General features: G+C 42.8%; 1 protein-coding gene across 2 annotated transcripts in view; it reads left to right on the top strand.

Annotated features, from left to right (window-relative positions):
• Window positions 1-27,802, top strand: part of SLC22A23 (solute carrier family 22 member 23) — a 102,237-nt gene that overhangs the window by 18,274 nt on the left and 56,161 nt on the right. For both annotated transcript variants that reach the window (XM_010216085.2, XM_010216078.2), the window contains exon 3: window positions 3,736-3,890. In XM_010216085.2, the coding sequence (XP_010214387.2) occupies window positions 3,736-3,890 (155 nt within the window). The remainder of the gene's footprint in view (window positions 1-3,735; window positions 3,891-27,802) is intronic.

Genomic DNA, 27,802 nt, shown 5'->3' with positions numbered 1-27,802 from the left:
TTCCCTGACCTGTCCCTGCCATCTGAGGTAATCGACCCAGCAGGGTCAGCCTGTATTGGGTAGTCTTTTCGTCAGTTGGCAGTAACAGAGGGCTGTGTTTTTTTTTGTTTGTTTGTTTTTAAATAAAAAGATTTACTTAACAGTTTAATCATATCTTGAGTTCCCATTAATGCATGGGAATGTGTGGAGAGAGAGATGCAAAGGGATTGTACTGGTTTGGAGAAAAAAAAAAAAAAAAGTGATGTCAGGGCAAGGTAAGAGCAGGCAAGATTAAACAGATCATGTGTCTGAGTGTCACACTTCCAGAATGCACTTTTCATTTCACTTATATCCTGCTATCTCATTTCAATAATTTCAATATATTTTTTTCTGAACGATTATTGTTCGGGGTTTTTAAGGTTTTTTTCTTTTTTTTTCTTTTTTTTTCTTTTTTTTTTCTTTTTTTTCTTTTTTTTCTTTTTTTTTCTTTTTTTTTCTTTTTTTTTCTTTTTTTTCTTTTTTTTCTTTTTTTTCTTTTTTTTTCTTTTTTTTTCTTTTTTTCTTTTTTTTTCTTTTTTTCTTTTTTTTTCTTTTTTTTCTTTTTTTTTTCTTTTTTTTTCTTTTTTTTTCTTTTTTTTTCTTTTTTTTTCTTTTTTTTCTTTTTTTTTCTTTTTTTTCTTTTTTTTTTCTTTTTTTTTCTTTCTTCTTCTGGAAGAAGACTCTTAAATCTGTCAGTGGCAAAGCCATAGTATGTGTTAACTCCATTTGCTAAGTTAACCAAGTGGTTTATGGTCAAAATGCAGGAGGCAGGGCTGGTTGGATAGCTGTACGCAGAAAATCTACAGGAAGAAGGTCTGTAAGAATGTTATGGACTACGTGAAGACAGACCGTGTCCAAAGCCTGCACGAAGCCTCAGCAGACTGTGCGTTGCTGCCCACACTGAATAGCGGCTGTCGAGGTGTCTGTGGAAGGTCCTTCTGGAGCAGGTGGCTTGCTCATGTAGCACCAAGGCAGTAACCTCTGCCTCTGATTGCCCAGTCCTTTTGCATCTGCTCTGGTGCTCTCTGGTTGCCTTCAAGCTGATTCAAGTCCCTGAGCCAGCAGAAAAACCTGCAGAGATGAGCATGGGAAGAGCAATTTGATCAGCTGAAAGAGTGAAGCTCAGAGTCTTCTCAGGGTGGCAACGGACGTGTGTGGGAGCATGGGAAAAGCAGGTCTTGTCCTCACACCGTTTACCTTCCTCCTACCCCCGTATCCTGCGTCTGATGACATTAGGAGTCTCTTTTGATGCATCTGCTTATCGCAGCGTGTGATTAGCATTTTCTTCAAAAGCCTATTGCTTCTTGTACCCCTTGTTATTTACCTGCACAGGCAGAATATAACATCTCATGCAGATAACAGTCTGCAGCGTAGGCTGTCTTTTGTGGCACAAAAGTCTCCCTGTGGAATAGTTTGGATAGCAGTGGAAAACACCCTGGGGCTGTTTTGCTAGGGAGGTTGTGTATGGTTTAATTTCTCACAAGCATATCCAGTCACTGTTAGTCAGATAACTGTCTACACAGAAAAAGCTTTTTTTTTCTTAATACTCTGAGATGCCATCCTGTCAAAGCACTACCTGATCACCGGCTATGTGACTGATAGCTACCCTGGAGTCTTGATTTTCAAGGAATCTACTGTGTTTCTTGGTGAGGAAAACCATAGCTTTGTCTCTGGGAGGAGGTAGTGGTGTTGCCTCTTAATGGAGGGCATAGCTGGCCTCAGCTGGCTTTAACAGGCCAGGTGGTCTGGGATCTCTTGATTCTTCATTAACAGCAAATATTCATTTGCATAATGTGTATAATGGCACAAGAAATTTTAAGCCTTAATGTTGAATGCCTGCTAGTAAAGAGAGAATAGGAGGGAGGAAGAAAGGAACTGATATATGCTAAGCATGAGGCATTTTTTAATCGGCAGCAGGGAAATGGCAGGTCAGGCTTGTGATGAGAATTAAGTTCCTAATTCTGAGTGTTTGCATAATATGTTTCATCTACAAAACACTTTCACAAATACTAATTACTATGAATTACAGCTTGAAGATTGTGAGTAGTACTAGGCAAGTTTGCCACATGGCTAATGGTTCAGTGTTTTTGTATGAGGTACTCCCTTTAAGTCCTGGAAATGTAAACCTTTCAATGTGCTCAGCAATAACTGCTGCAGTGTCCGGTGTGTTCCCAGGGCATTGCACACTGCCAAGGAAGTAATGTTCTGCTCTCTCCCGAAGTTCAAAAGTAGCACAGTGGCTGAGAGCTCATCTTCTGGTGTGTTCACTTATTAAGAGCAGTCTGCTTTGACCTTGCTATCTTCAATTTCCCTAATGGTACTTTCTATTTTTGAACATGCCAAATGGTTAATGACAACAAGTTAAATCACTGTATGAGCTGCCCAAAGGTTGGTGCTACAGTTGAGAAAAATAGCAAACCTATCCTCACAGGAGCCCAGGGCATAATCTCCTTAGGTGTGACTTTGAAAAAGTGTAAATGATAACACTTATGTTGGTGCACTCTTCCAGCTCTCAGAAGCATCCAAAATTATACTGTTTGCTTTCTACTGTACTTTATTGATTTTGTTCTTTAAGTAAGCTAAATGCACAATGTACTATACCTTGCAGCTGCTGGTAACACTCTGCTAAAATAATTGAATAGAAACACCTCAATATGTGCAACTGGATTAAGTTGTGAAATTTAAATGCTCTTTATTATGCTGACATTCAGCCTGATGGCTGGCGCGCAGCTGACAGACTACTTTGGGTCTGTGAAAGCTGCCTACGGAAAGCAAGTTCATATATTCTTTGTGGAAATGGCATATGGAGCTGACTAAAAGGGATCCTTAATTCCACTGGCAAACTTGTGGGAGGTGACAAGCTGAAAAATTTTGGAAATCTCCACATAATGATCAAACTCTTGCTTTAAAATAGCAGCACACCCTGGTGCTCTTTTCTGTCGTCCTCGTTGCGCAGGAAGGAGCAGGCAGGGAGAATTTAGAAACACCAAGCATGCGGATAGGACATACAAATACCTTGCCCTCCCTTGGTGTGAAACAACCAAACGCATCTGCGTTGGGCGTCGCTTCTCCTTTCCGCCAGCGCCGCACCGGCTTGTGGCCGCAAACCCTCACCACGGGGCAGCAGGCCCATGCCTGGCGGCGATCGCTTCGGAGCGCTTCGTCACTCGCCTTCTCCTGTTGGGCTGCTTTTGTGGGGCTCCGTGGCTGCCACAGCGCCTGGATGGCCTGGTGCCCCGAGGCCACCCGCCCCAGCAGTGGGCAATCGCCAGGGCTGGGGGGAAGAGGATGCGTCTGTCGTAAGCTGTCAGGAGCAGTAATTAATAGGACACAGTATTATGCGATATCACCAATCTTCCACGCTACCACAGAAAGCTCAAAGGAGGTGTTTGTCACCTCCAGGATTTGCGTTTATGGCTCTGCTGCAGTTGCTAGATGTTGCTTTGCTCGCTGTTGGTGCTTTGAAAATGGTGTTGAAAAAAACAGTAACATGCCTTAACTCCCGTCTGAAATCAATATGTCAATGCAAAGGTGAATCAAAGATGATCAAGTGAATTTAAGCAGAAAAATGGGAGAAATGTGGAATGAGCCTAAAAAATGTGCTCAATGGGTGGCAGTGTTTTGAGGGGTTGTATGACTTGTTTCCGTCTTTGCCACTTGTAATGATCTAGCATTATGTCCAGCCTGGCTTTTAACACCCTTTCTCCTTATTTTCAGGGTTGGTCGACGGCCCATCCTGCTCTTCTCTGTCATATTCATATTGATATTTGGACTGACTGTGGCACTGTCAGTGAATGTGACAATGTTCAGCACACTCAGGTTTTTCGAGGGGTTTTGCCTGGCTGGAATAGTCCTCTCCCTGTATGCACTACGTGAGTATGCTCTTCCTCACCCATCCAAATGTGTTGTTACTGAATATGTCGCTTGCTTTTCCTTTAGCTTTGTACTTTCATCTGAAGAAAACAAAAGCAAAGTCAAATGGTTTGAAGAAGCATTAGCCAGCGTTTTGATACAGAAGTCGGGATTTCCCAGCTCACTCTCTGGCTGCTAGAGAACAGGCTGTGTAGCGATTTGAGGGCTCATTAATAAAGAGGTATAAAGTGTTTGGGGGGGTGGCTTGTTATTTAAACCTAGCAGTCATTTGAGCGCTGGCTTCTTTGATGCGATAGCGGGCAATGGGTGTGGATTTTGTCTTGCAGTACTGTGCTCAGTAGGAGGAGGCTCCTTGTTGCTCTGTCTGTAGCAGTGTGTATTCTGGCGCTTTTTCAGAAATGTCCTTGTTGCTTGCAGCCAAGAGATCCCTTGCCTCTCCTACAGGACTGCAAAGTACAGCAAAAATACGTGATAAGAGGGACCAGAAGTGTTTTTATCAGTGCACACTTTTTTTTTTTTTTTCCTCCTTTCATGGTGGAGGGAAGCAGCGGAGAGAAGCTTGAGGGAGAGCTTTTAAGAAAAGTGCACATGCTTATAATAACCGGAGAAAATGGCAGGTAAACTGGTAGCCAAAATATCCACAAGTGCTCTCTTCCTGGAGGCCTTGCCTTCCGAGAGCTCCACGCAATGCCACCAGCCGGCTCTGTGTCAGCTGGATGTGCTCGAGAGAGCTCTGTCTGCTCGTGCTTCCTTTCCTGTTTGTAATTAGCAGGTAGTATTGCACCAACTGAGGAAAACATAACATTTCCCCTCTCGTTGCGGTTCTGGAAAAGTATCTAAATATATCCTGGATCTTGCTGTACAGGTCTTCATAAAATTTCATATTTCCTATTGTAGATGTTGTCTTGCTCATCAAGTCTCTCAATTTAGCACAATATCGTCAGTCTGCACGTAGTGCTTCATAGTATTAAATTTCTAGATATTTGTGGGGCTTTTTGGGTTTTTTTGTTGTTGTTTTTTTAAGTCTTTAGACTTCAGTGAAGAAATGGCAACATGCAAGAGTTTGTTCCGTCTCACACTTCTTCTTTCTTCATAATAGGTGGTATGATACTCCAGATAGATGATTTTTTTTTTTTCTCATCCCACGGGCATATAATCTCTAGGGGGAATTTTCATCAGAAAATAACACTGCTATTGAACATGTTACATCCCTATTGTGAAATGATTTTAAAATATCACAGTGCATTTGAACTTGAGATATTTTGGTGCTGTAAAAGGGCAGACAAAACATCCTAATCTCTATTACTTACTAATTTTAGAGATGTTATCTTATTAGCATGGAAGAAACTGAACAAGACCAAATTATTCTTGAAGCAGTAGTAGCATCATATCTACTTTCTGCTATCCTGCTGCATAGTTGGAAAGTTGATCACACTCATGGCTGTGAAGAAAGGTTTTTTTTTTTTTTTTCCCCTTGCTAAAGCAGAAATTTTATCCTCCATCAGCAGTTAGTTTTTGCTCAGGCTACAATACAACAGAGTGATTTGTTAAGTCAGCCAGGTTTACTCAGTAAGTCTTAATCAGAAGCTCTTTGTAACACTTTCATTTTGGATAAACTTGCATTGAAGCACAAAACTGTGTTAGGAGAACCCAGAATTTGTATATTCATGTCTCTCTCTCTCTCTGTCTTTTTCTCTGTCTAGTTCTAGTGGGAGAGCTCTTCGGCTTTTACCTGTTCAGACAGGAACATTCAGGTGGAACTGGGACTAGTTGAGAGGGCCCAATTAAACGTGTATTTTTTGTCATTGTTGTTAAGCTGAGGACTATCATGGGAAAATTCTATCTAAGCAAAAACTTCATTGTGACTGTTTTGCCTGAGATCACAGCACCTGTCACCTTAGAACAGACAATAATCTGCCACCCAAGACTTCCATTCTTTCATTTAGTGAATGTGAGACCTTTCTTATGCTCTGCTTGATTCAGAGCAAGGATTTGAATCTGCCGGGTGCTTGCCATAACTACTGTGTAGATATGTCCACTTCAAATGAGCGTCGGTCTCTATCCATGCCTGAACATCACTGCATTTAATGGAAGTAATAAAAAGCAAAAGATGCAGCACTTGTACCCTGAATACACTGGCCTTATAGCTAGGAAAGTGGGGGGAGTGGGGTTCCTTCCCCAGTCTTCATGCAGTGTAGGGGGAGAGGATTAACTCTTAAAGGATTGCAAGAAACAGATTTTTTTAATAATTAGTATTCATAATCTGTTGGAATCCCTGTCAGTTTACAGCTACTTTTTGTATTTCTGCTGGAGTCCACAGTGTGCCTTTGTGGAGCTGCCTTCAATTTTATAGCCCTTGAGCCCTCTCTTAATGGTCTTTATTTCTTCCGCCGAAGTTTCTGGTTAGATACCCCAAATGGATCAATAGAAAATGGAAAATCTGATCTGCTAGAAACTGTCATTAGCTAAGTTTTCAAAGCTACTATGCTGAAGCACACTGGATAGGCTTAAATAACCTGTGAAGCTATTTAGCCTGCCACAAGGTCCCTTTTGCAGGGTGTTGTATTTGCTAATTATGCTTGCTTAAGGGGAACCGTAGATTATCGTTCTCAATGCTTCCGGAATGGAAATAGCACCCAAGTATTGTCTTTAAAACACTGAGCCACTAAGTTTGAGTTGCTCTTGCTGTTTGAACTGCACTTTTCTTAATAGCCCAAAGCTCTTTTCTTACCTAGTCATCTTAATGTGCAGAACAAACACTGAAGGAAGGTTGTCTTCTATGGAGGGACAGTTACCTGTGCTCTTCTGGTGGCTTTCTTTTGTCTGTTAGAATTAGTTAGGTTTTGCTGCCTGTAAATTCAGCATATTCTTCTGTAGCTGCTTTGGACTTACCTACAGGAACTGCTTTTGATATTGGTTTGTTAAATGAGAAAAAATTTCTGCAGTTGTTTCACTTTTGGGAAGACTTTTGTAGGGAGAGGCTTTTCAGGTGACACTTACAGCAAACTTACAGGAAAAGACAAGCTTTGCACAGATGATTGTACTTGCTGATAATGGGGAAAGCAGAAGAAAAAAATTCTCCAGGTCTTTCTCATCCCCACTGGTTCAGGTCATTGCATCATCTAGAAGAATAAAAGGGAGTTGACCCTTTTCCACTGAACAAACAAACACAGCTTTGAAAGGCTTTTGTTCCTTGCTGATGTGGAAAGTGGGAGCTTCTACAGTCTTCCAGCAGTGATTTCCTGCTCCGTGCTAACCTTGAATGGGTTGCTGTGTTCCTATGGGGAAAGCATGTGTCTTCTGTACGGCGTCATCAGGAAGCCGTCACCGGGACGGGGAAGTCACTTCTGATATGCCACGCTCAGCAGGCATTTGATGCGCAGAGCTGGAGCTGTTTGCTGTGATATGCCGGTTGTGTCCCCTGCTATTTTAGTTGCTGTGCCCACACCAGGCTCAGCACAGCTGGATGTGTGGTGTATGGCCTTCTTCCTGATGGAAGACCAGGAGGATTGAGTTGGCCCACTGGGGCAACGAGGCCCAAGGCCGGTCCCGCAAGGGGTTTGCTACACCCGGGCCAAGAGGGAGATGGAGGGGCCTGTGGTGTGAGTGGCTATGTGGCCAAGTGCATGGACTTCTCAGCAGGCAAATGGGTGTCTGTGCTCTCTGTGTCGCCACAAAGAGCTCTGCTGGCCGAGCAAAGTGTGCCCAGCAAATGTGGGAGTCAGTGGGGAAACCAAGCAGATTAGTTGTGTGTGGGGTGGACTCACCAGGGCCTGGAAAGCAAGGAATTCTGCTGGCCCCTTCCTGTGCTGTGTTTGCCTTGTCACTGGTGTTCCCGCTTTTGTCCCTTTTTGGAGTAGAAGCCAGGATGAGGATATTAATTAAACTAAGGGAGGTGGGGGGAAGAAGTTGTATTTCTCTGGCAAATGTTCTCAACAAGTTTAAGGAGCTTCCTGTGGAAGTGGTGCATGCTGCCACTCACACGATGGCACCTGAGCACAAGCGGCACGAGCAGCTGCGCAGATTCGCACACGATTGCAGACTGCTCAGCAAATTCATGGGTGACTGAAATACAGATTACTCTGCTAAATTAGGAAGTCTAGACTTGAGCGAACCAGTAAATAGGCTCTGAAAATGGCTTTGCTCTCTGAGGGACAATGTCTTCTCAGGTGGGAGCGAGGGAGCAGGGTTGCTCCTCTAAGATGGAGTAGTGCAATGAGCAGACACGTTTTTTTAATGGGTTCACTCTTTCCAACAGCATCTCCCACCTTTTTCCTCTTGAGAGTAGCTCACGTTTGAAAAGACTGGGAAAGTTTGGCAAAGACTTCCAGACTAGTTAAGATGTCCAGCTGTGATGTATCTTTCGCATTTAAAGCTAGGTCAGCTCAACCTGTCGCTCCTGTAAATTACATGGGCACTGATCTAAGAGAGGCTTAATGTGGTTCTTGAGACTCTCTCTTTTTTCTCTCTCTTTTTTTTTTTTTTTTTTCCTCCCCTTCTCTTAACCTGTTTCCCTGAAAAGCTCTGTGCTAGAAAGCTTACTTAGGCTGAGGAATGAGCAAAGCCCAAAGCAGGGCATGGAAGCCTCTGGGTCCTGGGCTGCAGAAGTGTCAGGGTTGTAAAATAATTTTGCTCCCAGTTAAGGATCCAAATAATGGGCAGTTTGTGTGTGTGTTTTTGTTTGTGTGTGTGTTTGTTTGTCCTTCCAGAAAGGCTCTAGGGCTATCCCCATAGTTTATAACTCCTACCTCCCTTGGATTTTGAATCCTAGTCTAGTAGAATTGCTTTATTGTGTTCTCCATTTCCTCCCTCTCACTCTTCAGTAAAAGACTTGGCCTAGGCTAGGCAAATCAGGTGAAGTACTGGAGACCATGGGCTCCTAAGTTATTCAGCTTAATCTGAACCGGCTGAATAAATAACCCTGTAATGCGTTTTCAAATTGGAGGATATAGAAAAACATTTGACAGCTTTCCAGGGCGCTGAAATGTACTTTAGTTTAGAGCAACATGCAGTTCTCTCCACTGACACTTACGTGACACGATGAAGGTTGTTAAGCCACATGCTGTTTATGTAAGCAACCTTTGCTTATTCTGTTGCATCTTTTGAGGAAGGTGAAATACAACATTGATTGAGCAAACGAGAATTTTACTGGATCACTCTAAAGCATCCATTAATTGCTAAAATAATACAGAAGATGGCAGCCGCAGATTGTTCCAATATTGGGACACGATGGGCGTTTCTGGTAACTGCACCTCTGTATTTTTACTAGCTTTATGCAAGCTGCAGAAGAGAGGGAAGTAGGAGCATTCCAGCTGCTTAGAAAAGGGGCTGTGAATGCCTTTTATCAAATGCCTGAGGGCTCAATCTGTGCAAGAGAGGGAAAGGTGTCTGAAACTACAGGTCCCAGCATACAGTACTGTTCTGACAGATCTTCCTTGTCTTATATAGCTTTCTTCAGCAGAATCAGATTGTGAATCCTGGTATAAGCTGACAGTCTCTTTCTCTTCAGTATTTTCTTTAAATTCCCATCCCTTTTGTAATGGGTAGAATGGATATAAACTCTTAAGGACAAGATACCTATGACTAGGGCTTTGGCCTGTTTGTCTTAACCCATCGAAACTGCATTCTGGGGCAGAGTTTCCACAGCAGCATCACTAATGCACTATCTCAAGCATAAATCCTGTAAAATGTGCCATCAGGTGCAGTCAGAGATAGATTTGTGTAAGTCTGGAACTTTACGAAAGAGGAATGAAAGGAGGATCTTAGGAACTCAAAAGGCAGTTGGTTAATGCAGAAATTGGAGGGGAAAAAAGATTAAAATTAGATCCTGCTTTATTTCAGTTGCTGAAAATATATTGTGCTGTCAGTATGACAAAAGGCCCAAGGAATGAATTTTATTTGAGGCACTTTCTGTATGATTGGTCAGCTGGGAGTGCAGCTGAGATGCAACACTGCAGTTAAAAGACTTGTGATAGTGGCTGTCAGAGGAGATAAGAGCACGCTTGCAATTTCCTCAACTTGAAATACGGTCCGTATTTACCATTTAAAGTGTCATCTTTTAATTGTTCCAAAGCAGATCCCCAGCTCATGTATGAGCAATCTTACTGCCTGTCCAGCAAATGCCTGTCATTGTTCATGATTGTAATGACACTTTTAGGCCCTTTGTTTTTTTTCCCTCCTCCTCCTTTTCTTTATTTGAGCAACGTCCAGCGGGCTCAAGGTCTGCTCATTGCTCTCACACAGCTGAGGGCTCCCTGTGGTCAGAAGGAAAGAGGGGGGCTCCCTTCCAGACTCCTTTGCGTTGCCTCCGCTGCTCCGAGAGCTGCAGCTCTGACAATAAGGAGGTGTTGACGAAGAGTGTGTATTTAAATCTGGGAAGCTGGCTTTCACTTGCAGCCCATTTCTTTTTAAGACGGTAGCTAAAGAGCTCAGGAACTCAGTATTCCTGCTGCTTGTTCCTGTTGCTTTCTGCTGCCAAAGGAAGCACATGGAGATGCACAGATGGGACATGAATGAATGGTGTTTTCCTTCCCTTTCCTGCTGGTTCTTACAGGTTAGCTCATTAAGAAAATGCAAGACAGAATTTTATGGAGCCATGCTGCACACAGAGGAAAAAATGCATGTATATGGAAGGTGTCTGTAGTGACTCGAATGTTAAAAGTCCAGCAACAAATGTCAGCACAAAAATTTACATAAATATTTATGAGCTTTTTGAGAGGAACTGTAATTTATCAAGGCTAGCCAAATTTTCATCTCCAGTCATGCAGACCTGACTCCTATTTTCTCACTTACAAATAACATAACCCCAGTGGATTTTCACTAGTTCAACTTAATTAAATTTCAATCAAAGCATGAAATATGCAGGCAATTCTCATTACAGAATTTCTAAAAATGCATATTATTTAGTCAGATATAATAAAATATTCACTTTTGCTGTAATTCTTGGTTTCATTGATACGATTAAATACTGTATACTGGCCACATGGAATACAAGTGCTCTTGTCACTTGATTTTCTCTTTTAAAGAACACTACGCAGTGTTACACTACAGATGAATTTGTTCCTAATTCATAGCCTGCAATTACTGATGGACCTACACTACGAGCTTTGTTTCTTGTCTTTCGAGAACATCTGGTCCCTTCTGAAAAGGATTGTGTATAAACTTATGTAGTTTAGAGATAAGTTCAGACGCAATCGCTTGTTACTGGCGTAAAAACTTGTTTGTTCACATTCTTTGAATTCTGGTTATAGTATGAATTGTGGGAGAAGAAATCAATTCACTGAAGTTTAATGAGTGATATGCAAACATCTGCAAGCGCTGTTTAAGTTTTGGATGCTTGAGTTTGGTCTGCTTTAGGCACCCAAAGCATCAGTACATTCTTTAGACTAGAGATAAACTTGAATTAGGGTTAGGTGGACAATAATAAAACAGATGATACCATGGAGAAAAAGAGGGCTTGGAGAATGCCGTTTGGCTTGGAAAGGTGACCATTGCTTGATGAAGAGTGTCTGTGCAAAACTATGGGAGGGAGTTTCCCATTCGTATCAGAAGTTCTGCATCTGAGCATGATTACTGAATTCCTGCTTCCAGCTTCTCCAGCTCCTGGATTGCCCAGCATCCTCAGCCTTCTTGTATTTGCGGGAACTCAGATCAGATTAACTGTTCTTGTGACTTTTGTCCCCTGTGTTAACATGTGGTTACGCTTGTCTCCTAGCAGTGCCTCTATGTATGACACAAATTGCTGCAGCAGATCTGCGCTGCCACTTACAGCTTTCTGTCTTGTTCCTTTGGCAAAGATTGCTCTCTGTGTAACAAACTGTTAGCGTTTATAGAGAAGCCTCTTACCTTACCGTCCAGCATCAGAGTGCAAATACATCTCCATCAGTGGCTTACCTCACATATTCAATATATTAGCTTATGGACGTGCATTTCATTCTGCTGCTGTGTATTCTCAGAGGAGGGTGATTTTTGGCAGAAGCAGCAGCAGCGTGAAAGGTCTGCTCATGCCATAGTTGGCTGTGGATGGTAAAATCATGAGTTGTCTTAGGAAGGTTTGGAGAGCTTGTCTACGAGAATCCTTGGCATGTGAAATGGTGTGGTACAGTAGAAGAGGATAAATGCCATTGGAGTGAGCTATAATTAATAATAAAAAATGATAAAAATGCAAACTGGAAGACCTGTACGTTCCAGGACTAAGGCATAGATAATTTATTTACTGTTTGCTGTTCAAACAATTAATTCGGCAGAAAAGAGCAGGACATTTTCTCCGTGAGGCATCAAAGAATTGTGCTCCAGGTGTCCCTGCTTCAGTAGAGGGATTGGACTACATGATCTCTAGAGGTCCCTTCCAACCTCAACCGTTCTGTGATTCAGTTCAAAAGATATTTAACCATGTTGATGAGGAATCTTTTTAAAAAATAAAAAAAAGTCAAAAAAAGGAATTTCTGCTTGATGTAGAGCTCTTGTCTAGAAGGAAAACAGTGGTGCTCTGTCAAGCCCTCCTTAAGGGCCTCTATTCAGTCCCAGTGCTGCCTCCACCCTGATGGCAGTGCTGTACAGATAGGCAGGGTTGGTGTTTGCGGTTCACACGGCCGTTTGCTCTTGGAACAGTGGTTTAGAGCTTCACAAGAGACCTTGGAAGAAAGAAAAGTAACAGAAAATATAAAGCAAGCAGGATCAACAGCAGCGTGGGGGAAGGAAAGAGGTATTTGGAAGGTGATAAACTAAAAATATGGCAGGTAAATCTGTTTTCATTTTCTGTAAAGGAAAAGCAGAAGTAACTTGAAAGAAGCATTTTATAACTTGAACTTGGAACGACCATTCATAGTAAAATTGCATTTTGGTTTCCCTTATTGCTTTGACTTTGAAAAGGGAGTTTTGTCTAGACCATGACATATTTGTTTTCCAAGGCACAGAATCAAATCACTATTTCTAGGAAGCTTGATGAAAATTAATTACTGAGCTTTTGAGATATAGGTCCATTAAAAATTATTCTGTTTTGAAAGTTAAATAAATAAAGCTGTCAGTTTTATTCTTCTACTGGGAAAAAAATTACTTCTCTTGTATCCCTATAGTAGAGAACACCAAATTATTGCATTGGAATACTTTGGAATTTGGGCTTGAGAAGCTTTGATAGTATGATCCTTGACTCTGCCCAAATTAGTCATGTACTGATGTGGTGCATGTGCTCAGAGCCCTGCTTCTGCCCAAAGTGTCTGGTATTTGCTTATTTGCTCCTTAGTGTCGGCACTGAGTCTGGAACAAAATTTGCGAAGTCCGATCTTTATCTTGTTAACTTTAACCAGATGTATTTGACTTTTTCAGGTGACAAACTTCATCTTTCTTCACTCTTGCATATTGAATTTCAAATAATCTAAGTATTAACTTTAAGGAAGAAAGCTGCCTTTCCTCCCTTCCAGATCTTTTCCTTTCTGTTCTTCCTTCGCTGAGGTTGGGTGCCTCACAAGGATCTGCAAATGGAAGGAGACCAGGACGTTTAATATGTGCAGCAGTTGCCTCTTCTATTCACCTCTGCTAAAAGAGAATGTGACAAATACTTTTCTGAAAGAGGAAATCTGCTTCTATCCAATGAAGAGTAATAGCAACAATTACAGATTTCGTATCCTAGTAATTTCAGAAACAAAAACAAGGCCAGATTAAGTATGCAGTATGTTGTATTAATTTGTATGCATCTGAGTAGTGCTGCAGTGTTGGTGCTGCACTCTGCTGAGATCCTGGCTTGGAGTTTCAAGTGCCTGGTGGGACTTGCAGTGGAGTTATTAATGCTTTACCCGTTAGGACAGCTTTGTATGAGACGTCTGTTCTGTTTAGGAAAAATGTCTGTTTATGCATAGTCCCTGGCCCTCCTTCAGGCCACCAAGACATGTGCTACTTGCCTGCTGCCACTCAGCTGCAAGCATATAGCTGCAGTATGGTTCTGACCCCATCTGCAGCAGTAAAATGCAAAAGCAAATACCTCACAGACCTGAGAATCTGTCAGTAATAACCCTCTTGTCTATTCAAAGCAGGCTAGGGTTTTTTGCTTATGGTGGGTTTTGAGGTTTTTATGTCGTTGTTTTTGCATCCTTGCTCTCCTGGTTCCTGGAGGAGGAAAAAATATCCAAATAGCCCTGTTTGAAATGGCTGAAGTTTTTGCCTTGCTCTCTGAGGGAGAATTTGAGTGCAGCTCAGCTTTTCCTGACCCAGCTTTGCATGTGCTGGGTCTGTCCCTCCTTCCCTGTGCGGGTGTTCCCACCTACTACAGTTCCTGTGGTCCTAGAGTGAACTGACTCAAAGGCGTAAAAGTGCAGAAAGCTGTTTATTTGGTTGCTGGATTTTTTTTTTTAAGCTTTGTTTAAGACTTTTAGTGAGGTGAGCATGGGAGGAGAGCAGCAGCTGCTGATGGTGGGGAAGGGCCAAAGAGAAAGGTGGACTGCAAGATTCATGATAAAATCTCAACTTGCCATCAAGCCCTGTTGATCAGATGCAGTTAGGAGCCCGGTTTTATGGATTGTTTGCAGTGCAGAAAAATCAATTTTGCAAATGTGTCATGGCAATCTTTAGGCCAGGAATGTCTCTTGGTGAAAATGGATTAAGCTGCTACAAGTCACTATGAAACTTGCCTTCCTTCAGTGTGGATCGTTCTTGTATAGGGGATTTAAAACTTTCTTCTTAAAGACTTTTTGAAATATTGGACTATGTTTAATTGCAGCTTGAAAGTGACAACAGCTGGTTTAGAAATGTGCTGTTAGGACAGGTTGAAGAAGAGTTGGCTTTGTTTAAAATAGTAGTAGAGGGAAGCACTTCCTCTTCTAGGTTTGCCGACTAACTTGTCTTGGAGAAGAGCAGTTAAATTGGCAGCAGAGAAAAGGCTTCTTGAAAATACCCCATAGAGATCTGTATGACTTTGTTTGAATGTTACTCTTGGAGCAAGGAAGGACTTGTCTTTGGATTTATTTAAAACTGCTGAAACTCAGTTAGACAACCAAATATGACCAAGTCTTGGTTACGAGACTTCCACTTCGCTGGCTGGGCTTTCTTAGCAACGTTCAAATTAGTGAATAAATAGAAGCCTCTAGCCTGCAGATGACAATAAACAATCTGTGATTAAGGGTAAAACGTCTTGATCACAGACTTGGCAGCCCTAGAGCTTCACGAGCAGAAATGCAGATCGTCAATCTGATATTGTGAAGCTGGAAGGAACCAATGCCTTTGACAGCAACTTCTTTGCTGTTGCTTCAGTTTTGTTTCAGCAAATTTGCTCTTGAAGGAAGACACTAGTTTTTATCTGTGGCTTAAGAAAAAGGTCAGGGTTTGAACTGAGGAGCAGGGGTGATGTTGTGTCTAGTAGAGAGATGCTGAAAGAGGCCATCTGCACTGATTTGTCTTACCAGCTCATCTGACCTTGGTCGTCATCTCAGAGTGTTTGTAACCTGTTTTGGATAGTGTGTGTTCTCTATTTTATTTATTCATTTTTAATTTTTTTTTGCTTGCTTAGGTATCTTTTGATAGTCATTTTGGTAGGTGTCTACCTGAGGATATCTGACTGAATCCAGAAATCTGTATTTTATACTGTGTAAATATTTATTTCTATACATATACAAAAATGTAAATATATAAAATCAGGAAAATACAGAGTGAAGTGTCTGGAGTTATATATTTAGGCTTCTGCTGTGTCCCCTGTTTGTCACACTGAAAAGAACATATTTCTCTTCCTCAGCATTGGAGGGGAGTAGTGCCTTTTCCCTGGAAAAGGCACGTATGAGAAAGGTATGCTATGATACTTGTTATGACATTTAAAGAGATTAGATTTATATTGAAAAGGACTTATATATTTAAAAAAAAAATTGTTCTGATAAATTTGAATTGGGAACTTTGGCTTGTGAAATCCTATGCACAATTCTGATTTCAAATACTGGAATGTTGGTGACTCGGATCAACATGTTGCTGTAACAAGGTTAGATGCCACACCAAGTAATCTCTAAGACTTTTTTTTCTGCATTGCAGCCATGCTTATTTAGTATGCAAGTGGCGTGAAATAGTACTGTTGTGATGTAAACCTTTAGAAAAAATCAGAAATATTTAAATTTTAACACATATGACTTCTTTTAAAAGCTATTCATGAGACTGTTACACATTTGAGAAACCTAAACATATGAACTCAAAACTTCCAATTTTAACTTGCTTTGCAAACTGGTTTCCCTTCGCAAGTCGTTCCATTTCCCTGTCGGTTGAGGAATTGTGCCAAAACAGGATGTGGCTGGCAGAGCCTTCCCATGTTTTCCATACCAGGACAAGTTTGGCAGTGGCAGGTTCTCCTCTGAAACGCTGCAGTCCTCTCCCAGCAGGGATGTGTTGTGAAGTGCTTTTGGTTCAATGTGAATCCGGGGGACTATAAAACTGCCTCCTGTGTGCAGAGTACCTGTGTCTCCTTGGTGGTCTTCAAGGAAATGCTTCGCTCTGTGAGAACTGTGCTGCAACTGTCTTCCAAAAAAATATTCTTCCCGTTGCTGTGGCTGCAGAGTAGGGGAACTGTGCTTCTGCTCTGGTTGCATGTTATCTCCCTTTTTTTTTCCCCCCAAAAAAGTATTTTTTTTTCTTTTTTTCTGAGGTGACTTTTCGGTTCTTCCAGTGACATATCCGGTGATAGACCAAACTGACGCAAATGTGAGAAGTAAGTGTCGGGGGACGTGTGAGTGCAGGAAGGTGGACTTCCCCGTCAGGTGGCAGGCGCTGTCCTGACCAGCACTCTCATGTAACTGAAAGCAGAGCCAAGGGGTGCTCCTGCCTTCCAGCCTTAGGGCAGCACAGCCAGGTTTGGAAGTGTCTGCCACCCTTCCCTGCCTCCCCACTTGTGCTGACTGTGCTGGGTTTGTAACTGAGCTCTAAACCAGGTATGTAAGAGGTTGTGGCCCAAGCACAAAAATGCAAAAATACCTCCTGAAGCACAGGGTATTCCTCCTATGCTCCCCTGCTGGGTGCCCTACTTTTTTATTGTTGTTGGTTGGTTGTTTCCTATTTTTTCTTTTTCTAAGATTCATTTTAGGGTTATTCTGTGTGATTGTATCAGGAGTCGATTTCATCAGTGCAGATGAGGGAACCATAACTAGCAGCACTTTTCCTTCTCCTATGCACGTTGTGTGTAGATGAATAGAGGTAAATGAGTTTCTGCTGTACAGCAGAGTACTTTTTAAAAGGAGGGGAAAATAGAGCGTCATATTACAAGGAAAATGGAACTGTTTAAGTATTAAATTTTTGTAATGACTGCACCTAGCCTTGCCTTTTCTAGCCACAGGCTTCGCACCCCAATAAAGGAGGTTGAAGAAATGATGAGTGATGAAGGGGTTTGTGCTTGTTCCAGCTGGGATGGCAGTTGTCACACAGAAGAGTCAGGGAAGGGAAGACACTTTATTGACCAGACTGTTTTTAACGAAAATTCACAGTCAAGTTTTCAGTTCTGGAGTTCAAAATATTAGCCGCAGGCCTAGCAAAGATGGATGTATGAATGAATGAATGAATGCAAACAGATCAGAGGCGCATCATGAAGTGTTAAATGGAAATCATGTAAGTGAAAAGAGGGGAACGCTGCTACTCTCTCTATAAAAATATATATATATTATGTACACATTATGTAGATACACACACACACATATATATATATACACACACACACTTCATTCTTTTGAAAGCTATATCAGGTTGAAATATAAACTTTATGCAGTAAATTATTCACTTCTGTGGCATTTTCTTCTTCTGGGGAAAGTGTAAATGTTTAATTCTGGTCAAATTTAATTTTTGTGTTCTTGGGAGATAATGTAGTCCTTTTGAATTCTGTATTTGTTGCATTCTTCATGCCTGGTTTCCTGGATTGTATATTTTCAGAGGCACTGCAATTTCTTTCCTTGCTAAGCTAGTCTGGTGTATCATGGGAATCATTAAGAAACAAGGACAGGATTAGGTGAAAACACATGTCAAAATACTATTTTTTCTCATGGGATGGGGACTCCTTATGCCATGCAAGCAACTCTAGCACATAATCTACTGTTGACATGCTGTCTCATGCAGTTACTTCATTTTTTTTCTTCTCTCTATCACGTTCTTAATGAACTGAGACTGGTTTGCAGAAAATGTTGACTGAAAGTAATCCAGAATGACCAGGAATATTCCAAGATACCCGAGTACTTCTTGGTGGGTGACTGCTCCCCAAATTTGCACATGTCGGTATTTCTTTGCACTTACTAATGGCACGAGTACTCTATTCTAACTGGAATAACTGAGGGACATGATTCAAAACCTTTAGATTGGAAGTCGCAACATTTCATTTTTGGAAGCTCCTAGAAAGCCTTAGAATTGAGGACTCAAACGTGAGAGTTGAGACTGCCCAATTCTTTCTGTTTTGGACTCTGGTGGAATTTTGTTCCAGAGGGAAATAAATTACTGAGTACAGGGTGTGGGGTTTTTAGTTTTTGTTTCTTTCTGTTTTTCATTTGTACCCTTTTGGCTCTGCTCCTTGTGTCTTGAAACCAGATCTAATATCTTTCTGTGTATTTTTGTGTACATTGTGCCCCCAAAGAAAATATGTTGAAGGAGCATGATTAAATGTTGACAGATGCAAGTTAGGAATTTAATGTTATCCATGTGATAAAAATACTATGAGGTCAGATGCTAGATGTACAAGGAGATTGCACAGGTGTCTTAAATCATTTGGCCAGTGCATGAGTGTGCAGTTTTTTGTTTGTTTGTTTTTGGTGTTCATAAATTTGTTGTAACATAGGAGGAATCTTCTGCATTTTTTGTGTATGTGCAAAATGCCTTAGCCTGTCTTGAAGGACAGCGATTCCTTGTTTTGGCATGAGGTATTTTCTCTGAGCTCGGGGCCTTTGGCTGAAATGACAAGGGAAATGCTCGTAGACTGTCATTCTCCTCTGCCCCTCTGAAAAGAGAGGGATCCTGTGGTTCCTCTGCTGCCCGGAGCTGGGCTGAGTCTTGGGATAACCTAGCAGTGTCTGTCCCTGCCAGAAAAGCCCTGGCTGCTCCTGAGGAGGAGAAGAACCAGCTGGAAGTATTTTGTGAAATGTTGAGCAGGCAAGCAGAGAGGGGTCAGGTCTGTTTGGTTTCTTGGCAGAGTGAGAGGAAAGGTGTGCACCAAGGCAGTGTGGAGAGGTGTCCATGGTGTTGCAGACAAACACCTGCCTGGTTCCTGAAATGTTCATGAATGGTGTTACCATTCATGGCTTGTGCTGAGCTGGGAAGAGGGAGGGAAGGGGCGCATTGTGCAACTGTATTTACTTTCAAAACAATTGAAGAAAATGGGCTACTACCCGGAAGTGCACACAAAGTCATGGTAAGAGAACGTGGGACGGCTGCCCTTTTTACAGTGCCCCTGGTAACAGCTGCTGCGTGTGCAGGATGTGACAGTGCTGCCACTTGCCCTCGCCTTGCAGCTGCCAAGGAGGCAGGCCTTGTCACAAGCGTATGAGAGACGGCTGCCTTCCCTCACATGACATACAGCTTAATGGGACACATTTGGGAAGCCCTGTATGGGTCTTGGCAGCTCATGTAGGTGCTGTTGTGGCCGCTGCTACAGGCTGTGGTCTGTCTCTCATGCTTCCTTAAAGTAGAATAATTCTTTTTCTTTTTTCCTTTTTTCTTTTTTTCTTTTCTTTTTTTTTTTTCAGAGAAACTGGCTTCTACCCTGTTATGTAAGCAAGTAATCATATAAATTGTTTATGTGGGCAGACTTTATCCTGTCATAAAATCGCAATTAAAAAAAAAAAGGCAGCAAAATTAAAGACACCAATTTTTTGCTAATGCAGTTCTTATGTTCTTAAATGAGGATGAAAAATCTGTTTATATCTTAACTTAAGAAGTTGATTGTGTTCAAAGAGGAGAAGGGAAGGAAAAAAAAAAAAGATAACTCCAAGATGGGGGCGTTGCCTTTAGATCTCTTTTCATATGGGAAAAGATTATGGGGTGCAGTGCAGCCGGGGAATCACTTTGATACAACAGAAGTGCTCTTCACCTGACCAAAGGCGTATAGCGCTTTGCCTCTTTGCCTTGCCATGGACCGTATTTCCTGGCGGCGGCGCTTGTCGGGGTTGGTTTCCGTGGTGAATAGTCTCCAGATGAATTCCCCAGGCGCAGGGGTACGGTCTGCCCGCGGGACGGCCTCCAGCCCCGCGGCGGCCGCGTGTCCCTGAGGACTGAGGCGTCTGAGGGAGGCGGCGCTGCTCCGGGCGCGGCGGGGCAGCTGCCGTTAGCGTTGCTCGCCGTGTCTGTTTTCTGTGTTGGCAGACCCCTTCCTGAAACCCTTGAGGAATCGGTGCGGGCTAGTTTTACTTCAGTGTGTGACCAACACCTCTTTGAAGATCTGGGAGTTCTGTCCTGGTCCTGAGGATGATCTAAGCCAAGGAGATGTCATTTACATGTGTCTAAGGCTTCTTTCATAATGTAGGTGTGTAATTCAATACCTGTAGAGATAGGAAATAGCAAGCGAAGCTGGCATAGCTAGAAGGAAATGTATGTGTCACCTGTGGTCCCCCAGGCAGCGCTTTTACATAAGAGGGTCACTTTAGAAATGCGTATTGAAATTGATTTCATCTTTCTGCCCCATTAAACAAGCAATTGGTTTTCAACAGCAGTTCACAGATGAATCTGAGTCAAAGCAGGCTGATTAACTGGAGGACAGCCAACTTTGCAATTGTTTGTCATCTCCTGTTCAATACTAGCCATGTATATTGATACATGCATAAGAGCCTTAAAACTTCTTCCCTCAAGAGACAATACAGTAAATCGTTGAGAAATTGCTGAGCTTCCAGCTCCCCTACAAACTTTTTCATTTAGCCAAGTTAAATACTGCTAGCCAGATCATTCAACTTGGTGATTCACAACAGACGCTGGAAGACTTTATTGTTGCCTCTCTGCATTTCATATTTATAAATGGATGATCTGGAACTCAGTTGGATTAAATGTGTTGAAGTGAAACTTAATTCTTGTCAGTTAATAACAGCTATTCCCCACTCAAACACAGAACATGCTCTGTTTTCTGTCATAATGCCGAGTGATCTTTTCATGTATGTATCGGCAACAGATTTCCCCCCGCCAAAGCTGGGATGTTCTGGGGGCACATATGTACCTGCTCTTATTCTAAGTATCTGAATCTGAGATGTCTTGGTGACTAACCTGACTTCTGCTAGTGCAATGTGTTGAGGAGTGCCTGTTCAAAGTCTGTCTGGTCTCACCTTTTAATCTCACAGTATTTGTCATCCTGATTTTTTTTTAAGGGAAAAACAAATGCATTTAAGAGCTCTTAATTATGATCGTGATTCCTCTTTTGGTTTCTGTGTGGGGGAAGCCAATTCATTCTAGTTTTTTGGACATTGGGGACTGGTAAAGGATAGAGGGAGAAAAGAGGGTGCTTGCTACTTAATTTACCATGTTCTCGTGAAAGTAAATCAGAATATAATGAGAATACTGGAGTTAAAATAGCTTCATTGCTACCTGTGGGGGAAAAAGAAGTGAACCTACAAATTAGAGGACAAGGTTATTGGAGCACTTATGTGCCTATAATATAGGTGTATGTCTCCGTACTACTGAATAATTTTATTGCTGCTGCTTTAATAATTAATCTACCTTTTAGAAGCTGCAGGGGTTTTGTCTAGGATTAATGTACTCTTAACATCCCTGTGTCTGCCAGCTCATCTTGAAAGTGGTAGGCACAAAAATCTTCTACAGGAGGTTGTCCCATCTTTGACCGTATGTTCATATATCTCCATAGAAAACATTTGTAGTGACTCTCTGCAGCAAGACAGAGACATAAAATTTCCAGTTTTGTGCTGTAGATCTCTTCCACATTAGCTGAGAGGGTAAGTCCATTAACAATAGCAATAGTAAATGACTGCTTTCTCTAAAGTAGGCCATAAATGAAGGCATGCTACATGACTAAAAAAACTGTTGCATATGTGTCACTTGCTGGATTCTGGAAATTCTCACCTTTAAAGAATAGATCTTCCTGTCTAAAGGACTAGCTATTTTCGATGTGTAAAAGGCTGAGTCACGCTCTATTCAGTGCCTTCCCACAGTTTCCTAAAAGAGACCTTGTGCGGTAAGGTATTATTGGGATCTGCCAGCCGGCACTTAAAGTTGTTTTTGTGTGTGTTTTGTATTATTTCTGTTCTGGTTTGTTGGTCTAGAATGGTGACAAATCAGCAAGTCTGCCACAGTGGAAGTGGTGTTAAGTGGGAGTGCTCTGTATTTGTTGCTGTCTGCCTGTGCCAACTCCCATTTGTTCCTCTAGATCCTATTTGGTTTGCTGGGTGGTGTTCTCTGAACTGCAGAGCTTTTTTTTTTTTTTTTTTTTTTTTTTCCTTTCTTTCTGTCTTTTTCAGGTGGGAGAATTGATGTTGAGCTTTACCCTACTTACCCTTCTGCTCTTCCTCCAGTGTGAATGATATCCCCCACAGATGGCAGGTCACACAGTCAGACTCTCGGCTGTGGCTGGCAGGGAGGACTCTCCATCAGCCTGTAGCACACCGTGCTGGCCGAGATGGGGCTGGGATAAATGTTTCCTGCTTTTGGAGGCTTCTTTGGTCAGTGAACTTATGATTCAGAATCTGCTGAGGAGATGAGACTGGGAGGTTGCCTCCTAGCCAGCCTCACAGGATGGCAGAGACAACGTGCTTGTCTTGGGAAGGAGCTTGTGCCTTTGAGCAGGATGTGTCCTGCTGAAGGCAGCGGCTTTCAAGCAGTCAGTTAAAGCTCTCCTTACTCTTCTGGATGGAGGGATCCCCTTAGGAAGGGCTTTGTGGAAAGGCAGAAGAAACAGAAGGAATGGCAAAGTCAGGGCTGGTGAAGCTGCCGCTGTAGACAGAAGGAAAGACAAACTTTCAGTAGAAGGAAGTACTTATGAGATGCTGACTTAATAACCTAAATCTAAAATCCAAGGAGTGGAAAGGAAGGGACAGAAAAGTGGGGAGCCCTTCTTCTGCCAATGTCTTTCTTTGCAGCTAGTACATTGAATACTTATGCCAGAATAAGCCATTTGAATTAATCCCCTCTGTTCTTTGTATTTATTTTTTCATATATGCACAGGTGAAATTTCAAAAGCCTCTTGAGCTCAGTCCATGAAACTGAAATGGGATCTTCCTCTGTGAGTGTGAGGTGGTGGGTTTTTTTTTTTGTTTTGATTTTTGTTTTGTTTTAATAGCAGCCGATACAGCTAAACCCTATAATGTTTGCTGTCTTGACTGAAATAATATTTTTCCTGCATTTCCAGAAGCAAAAGGACAGGATACTATTTTTCTGCTTCATCTGGGTGTTTTTAATTCAGTTGGCTCATTGTTTTTCAGGGTCCCTAAAGAAGATCATACAGGTCATCTAGAAGTAAGCGTACAACTCGGTCATAAGCTGCTGCCCAGCTTTCCCAGAGGGAGAGTGTTTGTTTCTTTCTTTCTGAACTAGTACTGGAATTGGATTACAGCCTGGTCCACGCTCTTTTGTTTCCCCATGGTGCTGTGGGTAGCAGCAAATATGCTGAGTACTGGCTGGAGTCAATGGCCAATAAAGGAGGAAAAAAAAAAATCACTGTTTTTTGATCTCAGGCTTTACTGGTCGATTTTGACAGATTTTGTGACTAGAGCATCCAATGATAAGGCAATAAAGCCTGCCAGAATAAAGCGTGCACTTCCCACTGTGATCATAGCAATACAAGGCTCTTCATTCGGTTGTAACTGTGTTTGAATATGTGACTTTCTAGGATTGCTGAGGTCTGCAGTTTAGCTTGGACTGCTGCTACAGCAGTGACACTTTTGAGTCATCTGAAATATTGCCTGTTTTTTATAAAGCTAAGTGGATTTTTATGCTGGAAACAAATTAGTTACTAAGTTTGTTCTCAAAAATTTGGCTTTCTGTGAGTTATAGTTGTATAAAAAGGCAACAAAACCCTAGTAGTTAGTTCAGTTGTGTGACTTGACTGTGAAGCTGATAGCCCAGAATTGAGCATTCCTTCTTTCTCCTAGGAATTTAAGAGCATAGTTTTCTGCCAGTATTAGACTTTTCTTCAGTTAGGGAGTCAGTCCAGTGTTTAGGGTGCATTTCTAATTGTAGAAATCCATTCTGGAATCCACATTCAAGAGATTTGTTTTATGAGACCTTTTCTTCTTTTTTTCCCCTGCTCTGAGCTCCCCTGCCCCCAGCCGTAGCCTGTCCACACTGTATAGGTAATAAGATACCTTTCTTGCTTCCTTTCTTGGAAACGCTTGATCCAGTCGCCACAAGCACCATGCAACTGCCTGTTGTCTGCAATCGCTGTTTGAGGAACTGTCCTCAGCTTGTAGCTATTTGTCTTGGACAGTCGCCAGCATTTTCCGCCAGTTTAGGTGATCACCGCATGACACAATGTGTCTCTGTAGGAGCCGTAACAGTCGAGATGGGCTAGGCAAAGCAACACTGCTCCTGTTTTTAGGCACCAAAAGCGAGTTGAGGACTTTTCAGTACAGCCCAGAGGTGTGTACTGCTCAAGGTATTGCAGCTACTAAGTGCTGTGACTTGCATGTATACACAGAGTTTTCTGCCCTCCTTGAAAATGTGAAGACTGCAGCTCGTGGAGATCAGTGCTAGACTGATAACAGAACACGCTCTTAGAAGTTGATCTTAACTACTTTTTGGCTCCCTATCAGACAGTGAAACAGGTTTTTGCCATTTGGAAGGGCAAAACTAGCATAGAAAGAGGAGTCAGGAGCCTGGAAATGGTAAGTTATGAAAATGGGACAGTGTTTTGTCAGTGGCAGAGTGGGCAGATACCTAATTAAGCGGGTCTCAGTGGAGAATGTCCTAGAGCACCCTTGGTGTTGATAGCAAAGCTTCCTGAGGTAAAGACCAGGCTTCCAGTCCTCCTTTGGCCTCAAGTAAGTAAAGCTTCTTTAGTGTAGATTTTAGCCATCCATGAGGTTTTTGTACCTTTTTTTTTTTTTTTTTTTTTTTTTTTTCTTTTCCTGAGTTTGCCAGCTCTTGCTATGAAAGAGACTTGGTCACCTAAGAATCAAATAAAATGAGACTGCTAATGATGCTTGGGATGGCTGGGTGGTTTGTTGCAAGTCATCCTGCTCACCTGTAGCCTACAGACCTTCTTTAAGAGAAAAATACACAGGGGATGTTGCTGCCTTCTGTGGGCTTTGCTTAGTGTTCCTAAGCAGTGACAGAAGGTGAATTGGATGGGTAGGGGTGAGCTGGCCCTCCATTCTGACTGAGCAGGGAAGTTGGGAAGCACCAAATGTCCCGTTGCTTTCCCTCTCCTGCTTCTGTGCCCCCACCCCGTGACTCTCCCCAGGTTCCTGGCAGCCGTGTGCCCTGGCAGGCTGCTTTGATCCCCGTTTAGGTGTGTGGGAGCACAGGGAAGCCTCAGCTGTAGCCGGCGCGCTGTAGTTGCATGTTATGGGAAGCCTTGCAGCAGCTGCCTGTGCTGGCAGAAGGAAGAGGGAAACACCTCTTCTTGGGTGACTTGTCAGTTCTGCCCCCGAGGTGCCTCTCTCCAAGGCGCTGCTCCTACTCAGCGCTGTGCCCAGCAGCAAAGCCACGCGCGTCCTGCGGTGGCTGAACTCCCTTCTAGCAGAAGTCATGGAGAGCAGCGGTTCTGGGGAGGCCGCCGGCCCCATGAGCAGCCCGCTTCTGAGTCAGCGGTGCCGTGCCATGCTGCAAATGGATCTGGTTCAAAGGCTGCACTATGGATCTTGTTCAGAGGCTGCACTAATTATAAACCGGTCTGGGGAGAGGAGGATATAAATATACTTAGTCACCCCGTAAACAACCTGTGATGCTATTTGGAAGCATGGCACAGTTTGGCTGTTGCAGGGAACGTGCCTGTGAAGGACTTCAGCAAAATCGCGTTGCACAGTGTTCCAAAACGGAGCTTCCTCTTGGTCCAGCTCATGAATAAAGAGGGGAGGAAATTTTTCTGAGTACCAGAGGTGGCAAAGTAGAAATTCAGGAGACTTTTTCATGAATTTAGTTTCATGAGTTGAGGAGAACTTCAACACAATTCTGAAAGAAATCTTGAGTTTCCTTCAGAATTGAAGGAAAAAAGAATTTTTATCGTATCAAGTGTGTACCACCAGCAGGATGTTCTCTCTATATATATATATATTTTTTTTTTCTTTATTTTTTCTCTTTTTTTAAATGAAGACAACACCCTTGGAGCAGCCACCGAGTTCAGGCCACTGTGTTCCTGCGAAGTCTCTTGTGTGCGTCACAGGGCAGGGTTTGCCTCGATGTGCTCTGAGAGATCAGGTGGTTAAATCAGATGACGGTCCGTCCCCTCGCCGCAAGGGAGCGTGCCCTGTTGGGAGGGAGTGCCAGGAGCTGGAGGAAGAGCCGGGTGCCAGCTTCCAGTGCGTGCGGGGATCATCCACCAGCAGCCCTTGCGGAAGCGGTGTTGGATGGGCGGCCAGGGAGGCGACTGTCGCGGCGGCCGGACCGGCCTGCGCAGCCGCACGCCCCGCGGCGTGGTGCGGTGCTGACGGGAGGCCAGCGGCGAGGCTGGCAGCCTCGGCAGCTCGTGCCAGCACGGGGACTTTCCCAGGAGGCAGCTCCCTGCAAAGCTGGGCCCCTCGTGACCTCCTCGGGCTTCCTGCGTGTGCCATGTGCAAACGCTCTGATGCGTGCAGCGTCTTTTCAGGAAGTTGAATCATGTGAATGTGCTCCTTAGTAAGGGGAAAAACACTTCGCTTTTCCTTATTCTTTAGCATGACAGCGGCTTAAACCAATGTGATGTAGGGCATACTCCCAGTTTTATTTGGATAACACGCACTGCTGCAGGTGCTGGACTGACCTATGTTCTGGGCGATGCTGCTTATGCAATGGGCAAAACACAAGCAGAAGGGGGAGGCACGGTCGATAGCCCTGCTTTAAGTACCCTCCAGTTCAATACTTTGGCACTGCTTTGAGTCATTATCCTTGGTCTTGAGAAGAAAATGTTTGCAGTGCACAGAAGGGTTCATCATCTAAACTAAATTATTCATTGTAATATTAAGAGAAAAGTACACAAAAATGTAAACCTAGTGGATGCCACTGCAGGCTGTAAAGAGCTAAAACATGGATGCAGTCCTGGGAAAGACCATAACATTTTAGTGAGCTCAGTGCTGTCAGGTGCCTGAGTGCCTATGGGCGCGCTGTGCACAAGGGCAATGCCAAGCATTCTTTACTGGTGTGCTCATTTCTTGGTAGTTTGAATAAGATAGGGTTTAGTGTGTATTAACAACAGATTACAGCAGTGCCTGTTACTAAAGACTACTGTAAATCTTATGAATGGGTAATAGTCCTTGGAAGCTTTCTGCTCATAGGAAGCTTTCTAGCTTTTCTCCCAAGTTCTGTGTCCTCACCCTGCAAATGCTTATAACTAGCTTTTTTTTTTTTTTTTTTTAAATGTCTGCCTCTTCTGTTCTCTTCTTGCAGCAGCTCCATTTTTAGTTGTTGGGTGCACAGGTGCTTGAATTATGTCTCCATCAGCACTGAAAAAATTGATGTCTTCCTCCTTTAGTTCAGACTTTTTTTCCCCCAACCATCTCAGTCTTAACAACTTATTTTCTGTTTTAAAGGAGGTGGGGGGTCTTGCTTTACTTGCTAGAGCATGGTTACTTGCACACATCCTCTCTGCATTTCAGTAATTGATGCACGTGAGTGGTGAAGAGATTCCTCTCCTGGTATTTCTTAAAGCTGTTGTGAAAAGGCTAGGTTGAGAGCCAAGTCTTGCGGGTTATTTAATGCTGCTAAGTCTTTTTTCACTCTTTCTCGCTAGCAGTGCTTCAGGCAGTGTCGTTATCTACATGAACTTAAACATCTGGCTTTCATCTTGGTGCTGGTGAAAAAAAGAAAAGCGGGGGGGGCTAAACATGAGCAGAAGTCAATTTGAGCTGGGATG

The sequence above is a fragment of the Tinamus guttatus genome, unplaced genomic scaffold (genome assembly GCF_059628265.1).
Source record: "Tinamus guttatus ecotype Peru unplaced genomic scaffold, ASM5962826v1 Tinamus_guttatus_pri_ptg000232l, whole genome shotgun sequence".
Taxonomy (NCBI): domain Eukaryota; kingdom Metazoa; phylum Chordata; class Aves; order Tinamiformes; family Tinamidae; genus Tinamus; species Tinamus guttatus.
Note: the sequence above shows the minus strand (reverse complement) of the source record. Positions and strands in the feature narration are given on the sequence as shown.